The following is a 14,624-nucleotide window of genomic DNA, read 5'->3' on the forward strand; positions in this document are numbered from 1 at the left end:
GCCTGCCAGGTATCTAGTCTGGGGTCCAGGCAGGTGAATGTGGTCAGTAGGAGGGCCAGTGGCTTTGGGACCCAGCATGTGTGATGTGCTTGGGCATGGGGTGAAGCTTGCAGGCTCATGCTTAGGCCTCTCCTATGGAGAAGATAAGGGCTGTGAGGTGTGTGCTTGGAGGAGAATATGAAGAATGCATAATTGTCCAGGTAAGATGAGAAGGGCCACTCAGGCCACAGTGTGTTTGGGCAAGGATGAAGGCCAGGAATAGACCGTGACTTAAGGATTCCGGGTGCATCTTCTTGTTAGACCATTTGTGGAAGCGGGAAAAGCTGGTGGTTTGGAGTGGTTTGGGGTAGAGACGCTGTATTCAGATTGTGAAAATACGACTGTATTGTGGGATAAAAGGATGGTAAGAGCTACTTTCTAGGCCTCATGCTACCCCCAGAAGCTCTCAGAACAATGCAGTGGGGCACAAACATGAATGCATTTGCTTATGATCTCCTTAGTTAGCCAGACTTCCAGATTTTAACACATTAAAGTAGTAAAGAAATAGGACTATTAATTACATCTTGAAATTGTGTTTACATAAGTTTGTTTGTGCCCTTTTAACTGGCTCCAAGTAACACAAATCTAGGACTCCCAAATGCTTGATGGATTGTGCTTGATGTGCTCTCCCACATTCTTACCCCCCACCCCCAGTGTGAATGCTACCTCTACTCCTGCTGCATCGTCACCCTCCGTGTTAACAACCCCGTCCAAGATTGAACCCATGAAAGCATTTGACTCCCGATTCACTGAGCGGTCCAAAGCCACGCCAGGTGCTCCTGCCTTGACCAGTGTGACTCCAACAGCCATGGAAAGGTAGGTGGTGGCTGTGTGGGGCCCCAAGAGACCAGAGAGGGTATAGTCTTAGCCAGCAGTGCAGTGTCTGCTTTCCCACCAAGCAGCCTGCCTTCCCATGCAAGTGCAGACTCTCATCCCTCTATACTCAGGAGCCCCCGGGTCGTAAGAGAAAGTAGCTTCTTCAAGGGGGAAGGTGGTTAGAAGGAGCCATGGGAGCCACAGAACAGGCATAAAGGCCAATGAAGGCAACAACACCAGGTCTGATCAGTGCAGAGACTATGCTGAGAATAAGGTCATCATTTGAACAGAGCCCAGAGTTTGCCCAGAAGAGGAACAGGAGGCTCTGACACTGTTGCACCATGGAAGTAATGGCTTGCTCAGAACTGACCAGGCGTTTGGGAGCTGAGATAAAAAGTGATAGAGGAGAGGTCTTTATGAAATTAGATAGACTTATGAGTTCTTGCAGGCTCTATGCTACTCACCCATTCTCTGCACCCCCCTTAGCACACAACAGCCAAGCTATATAGGAGGTAGTCTGTTTCTTAGAATTGCAGGAGTGTGGCCAGGGCAGGTGTGTATGTTGGCACAGAACTTTTCTGATTTCTGGGGAGTGTGTCCCCACCCCCACGAACCTACCACAACATAGAGCTAGCTCACTGCATAGCCCAGTTATTTGGGGGCTGGGGAAGTTAGAGGTTGACTGGGCCAGTTAGAGGTGGACTGGGCCCCTCCTACAGAGGGGCCATGGGCTTAAGTAATTATGTCCTTTTGGGGTTGCACTCCACCTTGAGGCGATAGGGGCTCAGCAGCCCTGAATGGATGTACCTAGCCTTTGTGCCACTATCAGCCAAATGCAAGGACATTGGTCACAGACTGTTGGAGTAGCCACACAACCAGCAGATGCTCAATGAAGGGAGCATTTGTGATGAGACCTGACCTTGCAGTAGATGATGTCTTAGAGCTAAAACTGTAGTACACTGTCCCCAGGACTTGACTCATGATCTCAGAATTGCTTATCTGATCAGGATTTGTTCTCCTTGGAGAATAGCCTTTGGAAACCAGCATGGGAGGACTCTCCAAGTCAGCTGCTGCATCTATGATCTTGATGTAGAGCCTCATATTCTACTCTGTAGTGTGATTGTACCTGTTTCATATACAGGTGGTCCATGTGATCTCCGTGATCTAGCAGTTCCTCTGTCCAGCAGTATGGAGGATCTGAAAATCTTCTTGCTGCTCAGTATTTTGAAATGGTGGATGAACTACAATACATATCCCTAAAACATGTAACCAGTTCATGAAAAAGTAAGGGAGGTCCGCAGGAGCCAAACCCAGGGTAGGACCACGCTGTGGATGTTGGGCTGGGGATTACTGACATGGTGACTTTAAGTTTTGATGGCCATACAGATTCAAGAGAGGATGTTAAGCCTGAGCCATGTACAGGGTTGGAACTAAGACACTAGCATTAAGTCAAGCTGCTTGAGAAAGTACACTTCAGTGAGGGAGAAGACAGAAAAAACCTGAAGGGCAGCGTGAGAACAACACCAAAAAGTTGAAATGTCTCAGCCAGTCCTCAGGGTTAGGAAAATAGACTGTATAGCCATATACCTTCCCTCCTGTGAGTTGGGGGTGATTAACACTACCCAGGTCATCTGGAAATCAAGCAAAGAAATGAACACAAAAAGGAAATTTGGACTTGATTAACACCCAGAGGCACTTGGCAAAACCCATGCAAACCCCCCCTCTGCCAGCGACATTTCCCTGACCCCAGAATATACAGCATTCCCACTGATGAAGTACTGACAAAAAGGGACTCAAAATCCAGAGTAGCAAACCACATAAAGAAACAATGCATTGCAAAGGCATAATGAGTAGCTTTAGAACTTTTTATAAATTTGATCATAGAAATTATCATAGAGAATTGCCAGATAAAGACTATAAGATAAATATGCTTAATCACAGAGACATGAAAGATAAAATGTGAGGCGAAAGATTAATATACCATCTTATATACAAAAATTAACTCAAAGTGGGTCAAAGAACTAAATGTAAGAGCTAAAAATTTAAAGCTCTTAGAAGAAAATAGATGTAGAGCTATATGACCTTGGATTAGGAAACCATTTCTTAGATATAATACCCAAAATACAAGCAACTAAAGAAAAAATAGATTGGACTTCATCAAAATTTAAAACTTTTGTGCTTTAAAGAAAGCTCTATCAACAGAGTGATAAGACAGCCTACAGAATGGAAGAAAATATTTGTAACTTACATCTGATTCTAGGATCCAAAATGTATAAAGAACTTACAACTCAACAATAAAACCCAATTTAAAAATGAACAAAAGGTTTGAATAGAAATATTTCCAAAAATTACAAATGACCAATAAGCACATAAAGTCATTAGTCATCAGGGAATACAAATTGGAAACTACAGTGAGATACTGCTTTATACACGCTAGGATGGCTATAATCAAAAAATCAGACAATAAGTGTTGACAAGGGTGGGAAGAAATCAGAACCCTCATAAGTTGCTGATGGAATTCTAAAATGGTTCAACTGCTTTAGAACACAATCTGGCAGTGTCTGAAATGGTTAAACATAGATTTACCATATGACCCAGCAATTTCATACCTATATATATATACCCAAGAGAACTGAAAGCATATTCATGTAAAAATTTATACACAAATGTTCATATCAGTATTACTCATAATAACCACAAAGTAGAAACAACTCAAATGTCTATCAACTGATGAATGGATAAACAAAATGTGGTATACCCATTCAATATATTTAGCAATAAAAAGGATTAGAGGACTTAACACATGCTGCCACACATACAAACTTTGAAAACATTATGCTAAATGAAAGCCAGTCACAAAGGACCACATGTTGTTTAATTCCATTGCTATGAAATGTCCAATATAGACAAATAGACAAATTTACAGAGACAGAAAGTAGGTTAGTGGTTGCCAGGGATGAAGGAAGAGTAGGTTGGGATGATTGCTAGTAGATACAGAATTTCTTTTTGGGATTATCAAAATGCTCTGCTGTTAGATGGTGGTAGTTGTTTAACTGTACAAGTATATCAAAAACTACTGAATTTTTTACTTTGAAATGATGAATTTTGTAGTATGTGAATTATGGCTCAAAAGGAATAATGAACCATCAAAAAAGATCAGATAGATATGGAAATAAACCAAAAATTACTTATCTTTGTTTATTTAGATGGAGCAGGGAGGGGCAGAGGGAGAGGGAGAATCTTAAGTGTCACAGGGCTCAGTCTCACAACCCTGAGATCATGACCTGAGCTGAAATTGAGAGTCAGACACAAACCAACTGAGCTACCCAGGTGCCCCTCAAAAATTACTTTTAGAAAAGAGAAATTAAAAAATTGCAATTGAAAAGCCACAAAGAGGGGCAGCCCCGGTGGCACAGCAGTTTAGCGCCACCTGCGGCTCCAGGTGTGATCCTGGAGCCTGGATCGAGTCCCACGTCTGACTCTCTGTGATGCCTGCTTCTCCCTCTGCCTGTGTCTCTGCCTCTCTCTCTCTCTCTCTCTCTCTCTCTATGTCTCTATGAATAAATAAATAAAATCTTAAAAAAAAGAAAAGCCACAAAGAGCAATAGCAACAGCAGATAAGACCCAGCTAAATAGAGCATTACATCTGAGGAACTGGCTGATGCAGAGGCGAGGAAGTAGAACTTGAGGGGAGACTAGAGATGAGGGCAGATAGAAAGGACAGTGCACTTAGCAAGAGTTCCCTCAAAGAGGGCATGCTATAGGGTAATTGTCAAGAGGGAGAGGCTAATGTTTTCAGGCTTAATTCAAACGTTGAAAACTCAGTTTGGAAATGGAGTGAGTTCTGAACAGAATAAGGAAACCTAAATCCCCACCTTAGAGAAACTAAGCACCATAGACAGAAACTGTCTTTTAGTTGGGAAAGGCACTCCACATTTGTCTAATAGGTTTCTGTGACCTTTGCTGTACTATTTTCTGTCTTGGGGAATACAAACCCTGATTGGAGGAGCACATGGCATACCCCTTGAATTAGGCTGCTGAAAAGCAATCTTGATAGCATGATCTGGGCCCTCATGCCACCATGATTGGTCCCTCAACAGCTGTGTCACTGAGGGTCTCACAAGACCTGTCAGCCAGCCATATGTACAGCTCCAGGAACAACTATAGAATCAAGGTAGCATCAAGTTTGTCATTCACTTGAAAATAGCAGTGAGTGAGCATTCACTTTGGGCTGAGTTTCCTGCCTTTAAGGCAGTAAGAACACCTGGTGGGGCTCCCAAGAGCCTGGTGCTAAATTCTAAGAAGTTATGGTTGGATCCTCATATAAGAAAGATAGAATAAAATAAAGCACAGTATCTTTATAAAAGTTTAACAGAAAATACAGTTTTCTTGATATGGCCGTTTCTTGTATTGATTCTCAGTAAAAGCCAAGAGGAATCCTTTAAATCACCCATCAGTGGAGGTCTTCCTTTGGGAGCACAGTGTCATACATAGTTAGGAGCAGCACTCAGAGCCACATACTCTGATGTTAAGTCCTAACTACCCCCTTTCTGGTGGGTAATCTTAAGCAAGACACCATCTTTGTCAGCCCATCTTCCCCCAGGTAAAATAGCTCTCTGAGGAGTACCTAATTCCTAGGAGATAGATCTTGAAGACTGAAGAGGAAGGGAGTGCCTCTAAAGCCATATCTTGATCCGGGTCTCACAGTGAGCAGTACATATCAGTTCCTCTGTTACTCCTTCACTATACCTCATGGTGGTTTGGCAATTTGGTCTCTGTAACCTTACTGGTACTTCTTTGCCAAAAGTGTTGAATGAGTCTGGGGGCCTAATGCTAGCCTCCCAGGTACAGGGTGGCAGTCCTAGTTGAACCTGTGGGTCCTCCTCTCCATCCTGCCTTAAGGCTACGTGTTAGTGAAAGGCACAGAGGCGGTTTCCAACGTGGCCTGTGCCGGCAGAACCTAGGATGGAGCCCATTTGTAAGTGGGGTAAGTGGGGCAGCTCTGGCCAGCTGTGCTCTTCCTCAGCAGATATCTGGATCTAGGGAACAGCTGCTATAGGTCCATTGACTATGCTCCTAAGGGTACTGGGCAACCTCTGGTACAGGCCCACATAGGCTAGGAAGTGCAATTTTCAGTGGGTCCCTAGCCTAGGGGCCCTGAATGGGATGGTCGGGCAGAGGTAGGAGGTGGGAAGACTACCGAGGGCTCTCAAAGAAGTCCTACCCCTAGGGAGTGGTGTAGCTTGAACTAGGGTAGAGCTAAGCAAGTGGGGTTCATGCATTGGTATTGAGCTCAGAAAGTGATCAAATAATTTAGAAGCTTATATAACAGTTTGACATTCTTATTATATTTTATAAAACTATAATTACAAATCAAAAGTTTTAGAAAGGATTTTGGGAAGGATTTTGAGAAGCACTAACTTAGGGCTTCTAGAACATGAATCTACACCCCCAGAGGTGAATGTTTTGCCCTGCTCTAGGGCATCAGAAGAATAAGAAGCAGGCTCTTTGGTTTCATGGAGCAGAACTAGGAATTTATTGGTTTTCCCAGTTCTGTACATGGGTACAGATGGAAAGAGTTCAAGATTTGTACACACTGGTGTGCCTGACTACCTTTATATGACCTGGTGCTACCAAGAGGAAGAACAGCAGAAGACGTTGCCCAAAGGAGGGGCTAACAGTTCTAGAGTCCATTTTCACACATTCTGGTTAGCAAAGAGAATGCAAGTAGGTATGAGGGCTCTGAGGCTATAGGCTGGAATGTAATTTACCATGAATTCCTTGAGGAAAGGTGTCCAGTGATGGTGTCTGACCCAGGGATTTTGTCATGTCCAGAGATATCTATTGCAGCATTATGATTATAATAGAGAGCATTTGGCCAACTGCCTCAAAAAAGAAGTGTGTTGAGGAAATAAGCTATTGATTTTGTAGCCCCTAATTAATATCTATGACAACTGAAGTACTATGGAAAAATAGTTCACATGGCATGTTATTTGAAAAAAAAAACAACAACATGAAGTTGTATTCAGTTGTAATTGCAATATAAAGACAATCAGAAATAAGAATGTTACTACTGACTTTGCAAAAATAAAAAAGATGAAAGTATTACATTTAATTGCATACCAATAAATCAGATAATTTAAATAAAATGGGAGAAATTTCTAGAAAGATATGAACCACCAAAACTGACAAAAGAAATAGACAATCTGAAGAGACCTATAACAAGTGAAAAATTTGAATAAGTAATCAAACAATAGCCTACAAAGAAAAGCCCAGGTCCAGGTGGCTTTACTAATTTATTCTACCAATCAAAAAAATTAATGCCAATTCTTCATAAACTCTTAAAAAGTAGGAGAGCAGAACTCAGCTGGCTCAGTCAATGGAGTGTGCAACTCTTTTTTTTTTTTAAGATTTTATTTATTTATTCATGACAGAGAGAGAGGCAGAGATACAGGCAGAGGGAGAAGCAGGCTCCACACAGGGAGCCTGATATGGGACTCAATTCCAGGTCTCTAGGATTACACCCTGGGCCGAAGGCGGCACTAAACGACTGGGCCACAAGGGCTGCCCCGGAGTGTGCAACTCTTGATGTCAGGGTTGTAGGTTCAAGCCCCACATTGGGTGCATAGATTACATAAAAATAAAATCTTTTAAAAAAATAGAAGAGAACATTTCCCAACTCATTCTGTGAGGCCAGTATCATGAGGATACCAAAAGCAAAGATGGAGAAAACTACAATATTTCTTATGCATAAGGACACGCAAATCCTCAAAAATAAAACAACATATATTTTTTTTAATCATACATGACCAAGTGGGATTTAGCCTAGGAATACAAGGTTGGTTCAACATATGAAAATCAGCTGATACAATAATATACTATATCAATAGAGCAAAAACAGACACCATATAATTGAATCTAGCACTCATTCATGACCTAAACAAATAAACTAGGAATAAATGGAACTCCATCAACATGATAAAAGGACATCTTTGAAAAACCCACATAATTAAAATCATACTTAATGGTAGAACACCAGATGCTTTCCCCCTAAGGAAAATGAACAGGAACGAGACAGGATGTCAGCTCTTGCCACTTCTGTTCAACATTGTACTAGAATTTCTAGACTAAATGACTTCAAGATTGCAAGATACAAGATCAATATATAAAAATCACTTACATTTCCCTACATTTATAAAGAACAATCCAAAAAAAAAAGAACTTAAGACAATAGTTCTATTACAATAGCACAGAGAAGAATAAAATGTTTAGTATTAAATTTAACAAAAGGAATACAGTATAAAAACTATACTTTGGAAACTACAACACATTGTTGAAAGATAGACCTAAATAAATGGAAAGACATTCTGGATGACAATATTGTTAAAATGGTAGTAGCCCCTAAATTGGTCTACAGATTCAACACAGTCCTTTGCAGAATTCCAACAGGCTTCTTTTTAGAAATTAACAAGCTGATCCCAAAGTTCATTTGGAAACTCAAGGGCCCCTAAATAGCCAAAATAGTCTTGGGAAGAAAGAGCAGAGTTGGAGAACTCACACTTCCTGAGTTAAAACCTTAATACAGAACAATAATATAGTGTGGTACTACCAAGGACAGATACATAGATCAGAAGATTAGAGCTGAAATCCCAGAAATAAACTCACATGTCTGCGGTCAGTTGATTCTCAGCAAGGGCGCCAAGACTATTCAATGAATGGAGAAAGAAGAGTCTTGCGAACAATGGTGCTGGGACAGCAGGATATCCACATGCAAAAAAATAAAGTTAGATCCTTACTTCACACTGCATACTTCACACTGCAAAATTAACTCAGGGCAGTCCAGGTGGCTCAGCGGTTTAGCACCGCCTTCAGCCCAGGGCGTGATCCTGGAGACCCAGGATCAAGTCCCACGTCAGGCTCCCTGCATGGAGCCTGCTTCTCCCTCTGCTTGTGTCTCTGCCTCTCTCTCTCTCTCGAATAAATCAATTAAATCTTTTTTAAAAAGTAACTGAAAATTGATCAAAGAACTAAATTTAAGAGCCAAACTACAAAATTCTTTGTGACTTTGGATTTGTTCATGAATTCTCAGATATGACAGCAAAATCACAAGCAGTCAAAGAAGAAAGGTAAATTGGACTTCATTAAAATTTGAATCTTTTCTGCTTTAAAGAAGACCATCAAGATGATGGGGAAAAAAAACTGTAGAACTGAAGAAAATATTTGCTAATCCTGTATCTAAGGAAGGACTTATGTCTAGAATACAAATATTCTTACCACTCAGTAGTAGACTAATGCAGTTTTTAAGTGGGCCAAGGATTTAAATGGGCATTTTTAAAATATGATATACAAGGGGTGCCTGGATGGCTCATTCAGTTGAGCATCTGACTCTTGATTTCAGCTCAGTTCATGATCCCAGGGTCCTGGGATCGTGTCCCACATCAGGATCCATGCTCAGTTGGAGAGTCTGCTTAGGATTCTCTCTCTCTCCCTCTGTCTCTCTCCCTACTCACAATCTCTTTCTCTCTCTCAAAAATAAATAAATAAAAATCATTTTTAAAAATATGATATACAAGTAGCCAATAAGCAAATGAAAAGATACTCAACATTATTAGCTATTGGGGAAATAGAAGTAAAGCCACAAGATTATACTTCACACTGCTGGGAAATCAAAAAATAGATTATTAAGTGTTGGCATCAATGTGAAGAAATTGGTGGGTATATAAAATGGTACAGACACTTTGGAAAATAGTCTGACAGTTCTTTAAAAAGTTAAACATAGGGGATCCCTGGGTGGCTCAGCGGTTTAGCACCTGCCTTTGGCCCAGGGCGCAGTCCTGGAGACCCGGGATCGAGTCCCGCATCGGGCTCCCGGCGTGGATCCTGCTTCTCCCTCCTCCTGTGTCTCTGCCTCTCTCTCTCTCTATGTCTATCATAAATAAATAAATAAGTCTTTTTAAAAAATAAAAATAAAATAAATAAAAAGTTAAACGTAACTTAACATTTGACACAATTTCAGTGCTGGGAAAACACCCAAGAAAAATGAAAACATGCTTAAACAAATAACTTTTACATGAATGTTCAAATCAGCATTATGTGTAATAGCCCAAAGCTTGAAACTAAGCAAATGTCTATAAGCTAAAGTATGGATAAACAAGGTATGGCTATCCATACAAAGAAATATTATTCAGTCATTAAAAAGGAGTAAAGTAGCAGTATATTCTACAGCATGAATGAACCTTGAATACATGCTAAGTGAAAGAAACCAATCCTGGATACCTCTTGTTCTGTGATTTCATTTATAAGAAATATCCAGAATGGGGACATCTATGGAAATACAAAGTTAAGCTGTGGCAAATGGGAGAATTGGTGGGACCAGAGTTGAGAAATGATACCAAGAAGTATAGGGAGTTTTTTTGGGGGGGGGATGATGAAAATATTCTGAAATTGCTATTGTGATTGTCGTACAATATGATGAAAATATTCTGAAATTGCTATTGTGATTGTCGTACAACTTTGTGAAGACACCAAGAACTACTGAAACACTATTTAAACACATACAATGTACACATACACGTATACACAGATTGCAATGGAGAATTGCAAGAAAATGCATGAGATACTGTGTTTCTGTATCAGCAGCACCAAGGACTTCTAAGTGGAGTTTTTTATTGACTTTTGTTTTGAAAACTTGAAAACCTTCAGCAACATGGAAACATAGTCCATTAAATGCCTTTGTACCCTTCACCTAGTTTCACCAATTTTTTTGTCACTTTTGCCAGTTTTGATTTTACTTTTACTCTACCCATGATAGAAACACAAAACTTCTCTCTTTCCTGGTATGAGAGTCCCTTCGTAAGCAAGAATGTTCTCCTACACAGTTGCATTCCATTATTACACTCCAGTAGGTAGTCAGTCCTACACTTCAAAAAATTTTTTTTAATTTTATGAAGTACTGTCCATCATTTAGAGTTTTCTCTTTGTGTTGTACAGTTGTATGTGTTTTGACAAATGCATAATGTCTTATGTCCAGCATCACCATGTACAGTAATTTCACCTCCCTGAATATCCTTGTACTTTAGGAGTTTATCCTTCCTCCTCCATGAATCACTGAACAATCACTGAACCTTTTTTTTTTTTTTTTAAAGATTTTATTTATTCTTGAGAGAACAGAGAGAGAGGCAGAGGGAGAAGCAGGCTTCCTCTAGGGAGCCGATGCAGGACTCAATCCCAGGACCCCAGGATCACACCCTGAGCCAAAGGCGGACACTCAACCACTGAGCTACCCAGGCATCCCAATCACTGAACTTTTTACTGCCTCCATAGTTTTGCCTTTTCTAGAATGTCGTATAATTGGAATCATACCAGATATACCCTTTTCTAATGTTTGTCTTTCCCTTAGCAATATCCATTTAATATTCTTACATGCATTTTTATGGTTTAATAGTTCATTTATTATCAAGTAATATTCCATTGTATGGATGTACCACAGTTTATCCATTCCCCCATTGAAGGACACTTTAGTTGCTTCCATTTGGCGCAGTATGTATAAACATTGTATAAGGCTGCTGTGAACATTCATGCATAGCTTTTTCTGTGAATACATGTTTTCAAGTCAGTTTTGAGCAAGTACCTAGAAGTGCAATCACTAGATTGTGTGATAAGACTAGATTTAGCTTTGTAAGAAACTGCCAGACTGTCTTTTACAATGACTGCAATTCCCACCAACAATGATATCCTTTGATCCACATTCTTGTCCACAGTTATAAGTTTTTTAGGTTTTAGCCATTTTAATAAGTGTTGAATGATCCCTCATTATTGTTTTAATTTTCTGTTCCCTGACTTACACTTCCTAATGTTGACTATTTTCATATGCTTATTAGCCATCTGGATCTTCTTTGGTGAGGTGCCCGTTTAAATTTTTTTATTTTTTGGATTAAGTTGCTTGTTTTCTTACTGTCAAGTTCTACAAATTCTTTATATTTTGGATTCAAATCCTTACTCAGATAATGTGATTTGCAAATATTGTCCCTTGGTCTTTGGCTTGTCTTTTCATTCTTTTAACAGTGTCTTAGAGCAGAAATTTCTAATGTTAATGAAGTTCAACTGAACTAGACTTTTTTCTGTCATGGATCATGCTTTCAGCATTATATCAAAAACTCATTGCCAACATATTCAATCTAATGTTAATTAAGTCCAACTGAATTAGATTTTTTCTGTCATGGGTCGTGCTTTCAGCATTGTATCAAAAACTCATTGCCAATATATTCAATAATAATATTCAATAATTATTCAATAATAACTTTGTATGGTGACAGATGGTAACTACACTGCCATGGTAAGCACTGCAGTGTAAAAAATAAATTTGCCAAACCCAGATTCATCTAGACCTCCTGCCATATTTTCTTCTAAGTTCTCCTTTTATAGTTTTGCATTTTATATGTAGATCTGTTCCATTTTGAGTTAATCTTTGTGGGAGATGTAAGGTGTCTAGATTCAGTTTTTGCATGTGGTTGTCCAGTTGTTCCAGCATCATTTTTTGAAAAGACTATCCTTTCTATGCCTTTGTCTTAATCAAAGATCACTTGACTATATTTGTATGGATCTGTTTCTAGGGCTTTTTTTTTATCTTTCCATGTAACTTTAGAATAAGTTTATCAGTATATACAATATAATTTCCTGGGGCTTTTAATGGGATTCCATTTAATATCTAGATCAAAAAAAAAATTCTAGATCAAATAATGAAAAATTGACCTCTTAACAATATTAACTCTTCTTATCCATGAACATGGAATATTTCCATTTATGGAGATCTTTGATTTATTTTAATCAGAGTTTTATAGTTTTCTTCATATGGAATTTAGACATATTTTGTTAGATTTATATCTAATTCATTTTTTTGATGCTAATGTAAATAGTATTGTATTTAGAATTTCAAATACCAGTTATTCATTATTGGTATTTGGAAAAGCAATTGACTTTCTTCATATATTTTTTTAAGATTTTATTTATGTGAGAGAGAGATTATGAGCAGGGGGGAAGGGCAGAGGAAGAAGCAGACTCCCTACTGAATAAGGAGCCTAATGCGGGACTCGATCCCAGGACCCTGGGATCATGACCTGAACTGAAAGCAGGACTTAACCAACTGAGCTACACAGGCACCCTTGACTTTTATATATTAACTTGATATCCTATAGCCTTGCCATAATTGCTTATTAGTTCCATTTTTTGTTGTTGTCTTTGATTCTTTGATATTTTCTACAAAGACAATTATGTCATCTGCAAATAAAGATAATTTTATTTCTCCTTCCCAACCTGTATGCCTTTTATTTCTTTCTCTTATCTTATTGCATTAGCTAGGATTTCTAGTACCATATTAAATAGAAGCAGTGAGAGGGGACATCCTTGCCCTCTCAGTCTTATGGAGAAAGCATTTAGTGTCTCACCATTAAGTATGATGTTAGCTCTAGGGTTTTTTGTGAATATCCCTTATCAAATTGAGGAAGTTCACCTCTAATCCTGGTTTATTAGGAGTTTTTATCATGAATGGATGTTGGGTTTTGTCAAATGCCAGATCATATGATTATAAGATTTTTCTTCTTTAGCTTTATTGGATGTGATAGATTACATTAACCACTTTGAATTTTGAGTTCGTGCGCATATCTGGAATAAATATCGTTTGGTTTTGTTTTCTTTTTTTTTTAAGATTTTTTTCATTTATTCATGAGAGATACAGAAAGAGAGGCAGCGACACGGGCAGAGGGAGGAGAAGCAGGTTCCATGCAAGGAGCTCTATGCGAGACTCAGTCCCGGGAATCCAGGATCAGGCCCTGAGCCAAACTGCTGAGGCTCAACTCCTGAGCCACCCAGGCATCCCCCATTTGGTTACTGTATATAGTTGTTATACATTGTTGGATTCAATTTGCCAATATTTTGTTGAAAACTTTTACATCTATGTCCAAAAGGTTTTTTTTTCTTGTAATAGTTTTATTTTTTTCTTATCAGTATTTGGTTTTTATATTTGGGTAATGCTTGCCTCATGGGTGTTAGATTTATTTCCTCTGCTTCTCTTTTCTGGAGTGTATTTTAGAGAATTGGTATAATTTCTTCCTTAAATACTTGGTAGAATTCACTAGTAAAATTATGTGGACCTGGTACTTTTTTTTCTTGGAAGGTTATTAATTGTTGATTCATTTTCTTTACTAGGCCTAGTCAGATTAGCTATTTTTCCTTATATGAATTTTAGTTGTTTTTTGTTTTTTTCAGGGAACTGATCCATTTCATCAAAGTTATCCAATCTGTGGGTTTAGAATTATTCATAATACTCTTTTATGTTCATTTTATTGTCCGTGGGAGCAGTAGTGAAGGCCCCTTTGCATTTCTGGCATTAGTGATTTGTGTTCTCTTTTTATCTTGATTAGCCTGGCTGAAAGTTTATAAATTTTATTATTTTCAAAGAATCAACCTTTTATTTAATTGATTTTTCTCTATTTTTTTTTAAAGATTTTATTTATTCATGAGAGACCCAGAGAGAGAGAGAAGCAGAGACACAGGCAGAGGGAGAAGCAGTCTCTATGCAGGGACCCCAATGTGGGATTCGATCCCGGGACTCCAGGATCATGCCCTGGGACAGAGGCAGGCACCAAACCGCTGAGCCACCCAGGGATCCCCAATTTTTCTCTATTGTTTTCCTGTTTTGAATTTCATGGATTTCTCCTCCAATTTTTACTATTTATTTTCTTCTACTTGCTTTATATTACTTTGCTTATCAT

At 39.0% G+C, this 14,624-nt stretch overlaps 1 protein-coding gene across 3 annotated transcripts in view; it reads left to right on the top strand.

The window, feature by feature from the left end:
- LOC112676983 (protein HIRA) overlaps positions 1-14,624 on the top strand; it is an 89,435-nt gene that overhangs the window by 47,383 nt on the left and 27,428 nt on the right. For all 3 annotated transcript variants that reach the window (XM_025474860.3, XM_025474858.3, XM_025474859.3), the window contains one exon: positions 694-855. In XM_025474860.3, the coding sequence (XP_025330645.1) occupies positions 694-855 (162 nt within the window). The remainder of the gene's footprint in view (positions 1-693; positions 856-14,624) is intronic.

This window comes from Canis lupus, chromosome 26 (genome assembly GCF_003254725.2).
Source record: "Canis lupus dingo isolate Sandy chromosome 26, ASM325472v2, whole genome shotgun sequence".
NCBI classification, from domain to species: Eukaryota; Metazoa; Chordata; class Mammalia; order Carnivora; family Canidae; genus Canis; species Canis lupus.